Source organism: Dendroctonus ponderosae, unplaced genomic scaffold (assembly GCF_020466585.1).
Source record: "Dendroctonus ponderosae isolate FM_Combo_2020 unplaced genomic scaffold, Dpon_F_20191213v2 Dpon_F_20191213_6, whole genome shotgun sequence".
NCBI classification, from domain to species: domain Eukaryota; kingdom Metazoa; phylum Arthropoda; class Insecta; order Coleoptera; family Curculionidae; genus Dendroctonus; species Dendroctonus ponderosae.
Window position 1 is genome coordinate 14,317,694 of NW_026018814.1, and position 4,662 is coordinate 14,322,355.

At 33.2% G+C, this 4,662-nt stretch overlaps 1 protein-coding gene across 2 annotated transcripts in view; it reads right to left on the bottom strand.

The window, feature by feature from the left end:
* LOC109543848 (bumetanide-sensitive sodium-(potassium)-chloride cotransporter) overlaps positions 1-4,662 on the bottom strand; it is a 31,472-nt gene that overhangs the window by 19,720 nt on the left and 7,090 nt on the right. Inside the window, exons 1-3 of one of the 2 annotated variants that reach the window (XM_019913756.2) lie at positions 2,554-2,639; positions 2,408-2,486; positions 2,242-2,353 (exon numbers count right to left, since the gene is read on the bottom strand). In XM_019913756.2, the coding sequence (XP_019769315.1) occupies positions 2,242-2,304 (63 nt within the window). In that variant the 5' untranslated portion in view covers positions 2,305-2,353; positions 2,408-2,486; positions 2,554-2,639. Of the gene's footprint in view, positions 1-2,241; positions 2,354-2,407; positions 2,650-4,662 lie in introns of those variants that run through there. The other variant, XM_019913754.2, reaches the window with a different exon arrangement.

Here is a 4,662-nt window from a genome sequence, read left to right on the forward strand (position 1 = left end):
ATATATACATGGGTTTTCAAAAAATTTATCAATTCGCATTTTTTAAATTAAAATTCACCACCCTGTAAATCCGTAGCGAAGCATTTTTCAGCTATCATTTATATAGCAAACTTGGGTTATTTTCGGACGTAAAGTACGTGGTTAAAATAATGGCCCTTCCTCATGAAACACCTTGTATAAACTAATCTTCCTCAATAATTAAATTCTTAATTAGAAATGTTTGTTAATTTCGTTTATTTCTAATATTATCAACCTGACTTATTCGTTCATTCGATACGACCTGGAAACACTTCGATTATTGAAAATTCACAAAGTTTGACATTCACAAGAATTTTGGATGAGACGCCTATTAATTTTTTATGAGGATCAGGTGAGAGATGGGTAGGTATAGGCATTATATATATAGCATTATAATTCTGGCATTATGGGCATATCCATAATGCCAGAATTTACTATTTTTTCCCAGTATGTCATGATTACGTATAAGCAACTTTTAGTTGAAACTTGATTTAATTTTCTTCAACCGACCTACAGAAGAAAGTCACCGCTCTTATTACTGCCGGAATATTTAAAAATGTTCAACCGTGTTTGGATTTTTCCTGTGTCCTTTAAAGACGCTAAACTTCTGATGAGGGTAATTAGCAGCAGGCAGTACTCGAAACATTCTGTTGATAAGATAAAAGCGACTAATTGAATATTTTTAATTGTATCCGATATATGCGTAACTTGTTATACTTCGATAGGACTCGATATGATAGTTTAACATTTTGGCTTCTAACTTTTGGACAAATAGGAATTTCTGGAAAACCTGAATAACGAATAAAATTTCTTAAAACTTTTTATCTTAAAAAATAGTCGAGAACGTCAACAGTAGATACCCTATGGAGGGAAACAAATCGGCTTTTTAAAGCAAACATTCATCTCTTTAAAAGTCTCTTCACAGGTTAGACGATTTTGATAAAACCTTGCAAGTTGGTTTTGCAACGGATCTTTGTTGCTTAGTTTTACAAGGAAAATTTACTGCTTAGTGCCCTAAGTAGCAAACAACTGCAAACAGCAGAAAATTTACCGCATTTCTAGTGTTTATGAGTATAGAAAAAATAGCAAAAAAATTAATTGTTATTAAAAAATTGTAATTAACTGTTTCCTGTCTGGCCTCTTGTAAAATTTTTATCAAATCTACAGTTTATCTATTAATAATTATTTACGATATCTATATTCAGATTTTTAATTATTTGGAACAAATAAAATTATTATTTCTGGATAACTGCACTAATTTAAGTATTTTATAAAATGTTCAAAATGTTTACCATTTTCCCGAACACATAAATTATTTGTTTTTAAAAACTGTACTTTGGGCATCGTGTCGGGCTTGTTTTTAAAATAATCTGGAAAGCGACGGTCAAAGCATACGCTTTTGATTTAAGAAAGCCAGCGGCGTTAAATCGGGTGATCTTGCTGGCCAATTTATGGGGGCATTGTTGCCTCTTCCGATCCATCTATTAGGATATGATTGAAGTTTTTGCAAAATTAAGCAACATTGGATATGGGTAATGCTTAGATCGTCTAATTTTCAGTTCGGAAATTCCTGGTCAATCGTTATACAGTCATTGAAGGGGCACCCTTGTACATAATAATTTCTTAGAAATCTTATGATACTAATTTTTACCTAAAATATTTTTGTGGATCTTTGTATAATCTCTGTAGTGGCCGTAATAGAAATGGAAAAATATTTTCCTATAGTTTATCATATCATATTTTTCCAAGAATGTATGATAACCATTTTATTAACAAAATTTCTGGCGATCTATAGATTCATAATACTTATTGTATTTTGTGTGGAAATTACTCAATCAACTCACATGCCCTAAAATATTGTTCTGAAAACTTTAATTTAAAATTGATCATTTGCAGGTAGCGTTTATACTTGCAGTTGCATTCGCTAATTAGTTAACACTTTTCCATTTAAACAGCTGATCCATATGCAATACTATATGAACACAATCGACTATTTATTATTTTACTGGTCATTTATCAGTAACCTAGAGGAATTCGCTATTTAACGGCAAGACCATGACAATTCATTTCCTTTACCGCTTTTAAATTCCTCAAATTATTAAAATGATTTTTTATTGAACGTGTTCTATTCGATTATTGTGACAAATTAATTCAGCACATTTTAACACACCGTTAAATTAAATTTCGAATAAATAAAAGAATATTTTTTGTAATTTCACTTACCGATGGTAAATTGCATGTGTGAAGTTCATCCAAAGTTGGCCTATTAGCAGCTTGCAGAGACATAATATTCCTGTAGTTGTCCAGTCTAGGTAGAGCTTCTCTAGTCAACGGTCTAAGAAATTGCATTTTTTCAAAAAAGAAAAATGATAGTGAAGTTATCGACTACCTGGAGTGCTTTTGGGTATAACTCAGGCTTAACCGAGTCCTGTCCGTGGTTGAAAAAACATCATCGTCGCTGCTATTGTCTTCAATTATTTTGTTGGGAACATGTCGTTCATAGTTGTTGTAGCTGTCGGTGCGAACTCTATTTACCTGAAATCTGCTTCGTTTCTCTGGAGGGTTGCGAAGAAAATCCAATTCAGTTTGGTCGGTTTCTTCATGGACCGATTTGCCATCCTTAGGCATATCCTGAAAATGAAGAAAAATAGATGCGTCAAGTACCGTCGATGAACTAAATTCAAAACATCTAAGCTAAAAATAGTTTACAATTTACACCTCCGACTTGTTGCAATTCGATACTTAAAGGTCTATTAATATCATCAATTTAGCATGTGGATGCAGCGACATGTATGCATGCAAATAGCCCAATGCTACTTCCGATTTTGATAAGATAGTAAGAAAGAATGACAGTGGAGGAGAGAACGTGGGAGAATAAAGGTTTAAACGTTGATGGTATCTTTTTGAACCATTTACGCTTCGCCGATGACATAGTGCTTATTAGTTCARATATCCAGGAGCRTAAGAWMACGCTAGAACAGCTAAATAAAGCTGCAAATAACGTCGGACTAAGAATAACTAGAATTTATCAAAAACAAAAATAATGAGAAGGTCAAAAACATAAGAATAACAGTAAAAACTCTGGATATTGTAGACGAATATATATACAGGGTGAGTTTTTTTCAATGACCTTTGAAACTATAGCTAGCAGTTACAAAAAAGTTTATTTGAACAAGAATTTGAACAAGAAAACATTTACAAAGAATTGTAGTTTTGAATGCACTACTCGAAATCAATTTTATTTTTCTAAAATTTGACAGCTATTAAGAGATTTATTTTTTAATTTATGGTAAATTTGTAAATTACTCTTAGTTCCGTTGATATTAATTTGACAGAAAAACATTAAAAAGAAAACTTTTAGGAAATTGAATTCCAAATAAAATGGCATACGACATTTCTTCAAAATAACTGTCATTAACGATTTCTGTGATATATCACATCGTTAGGAATTTTTAGTCAATAAAGTGTCTGCGAACAATTTACACTTTTCAATTGAATTTCTTCCTGACTATTCATAATCTCGGTTGTTTTGCATTTTCAGAAGTTTACTCGAAATCTTACACTGAACTGATGTTCATCAGTTCCATCAGTTCAGTGTAGGGATGACACAAACCAGTATTTTTCAATCACACGTTCCATATGTGACTGTTCCAACCTGTTCCAAGTATCTGTGATTTTTTGTCACATGTTATTTTGGCCCATGATAAATATTGGTTTGTACCTGAAACCGGGCTGAAGCGTATTTTGAGTCCAGTCGGATTAGACTTTAAAGGCCTGTTTCGTGCACTAAAAATATGATGGTAAAAGATTATTGGAAGTTCGGAAGGATGACAGAATATTGGGACAATAGTTTGAGGGCGATTTCCGGCTGTGGAACATTGTTTATAAACAATTATTTATAAATAATTAAGAAACGTGCGAAAGCTCGTTTTTGTGCATAACTGTTGAGAGGTTGAATGCTATTGAAAAAAGTTTTATACTTTTTTTCAAGTATTAAAAATACTTATGATGTCAGATAAACTACATTAAAATCCGTTCATTATTCATAATTTTCTATAATTAATTTAGTTTTGTTTCAAGAAAATGTTACCATAACTTTTTTTGGTTAGTCATTAATGAAATTTTCATTTATTGTACGTTGTAGTATAACTCTTTACGAGTAAAATACAACCTCAGAAAAGTCTCTCCGACGTCTCAAGAAAAATGTAATTAGAATCTGGCAAGAGCCCTTTTGTGTAGGTACCGGTCGGTATGTGTCGGTTTCCTGTACACCGTGTGGGCCAGCTTTCCGTTGGCTTTTCTGGTCACCAAGACATCCAAAAAAGGCAGTCGCCCATCCTTCTCCACTTCCATAGTGAATTGAATTTTAGGGTTTATTGAGTTGAGGTGCCTCAGGAAGTCTTCCAGTTCAGTCAGACCATGGCCCCAAACAACAAAAGTGTCATCCACTCACTTTCAGTGAAAGAAAAGCCCTGAAAACGCTGAATGAGGATAAGGAGATTCTCGTGTTGCCAGCTGATAAGGGCAATGCAACTGTGGTCATGTCTTCATTGAACTACGAAGACAAAATTAAAGAACTTTTGACCCCGTCAACGTACAAAAAGTTGACACGGGATCCGACGGCACGGATACTAAGAACAACGA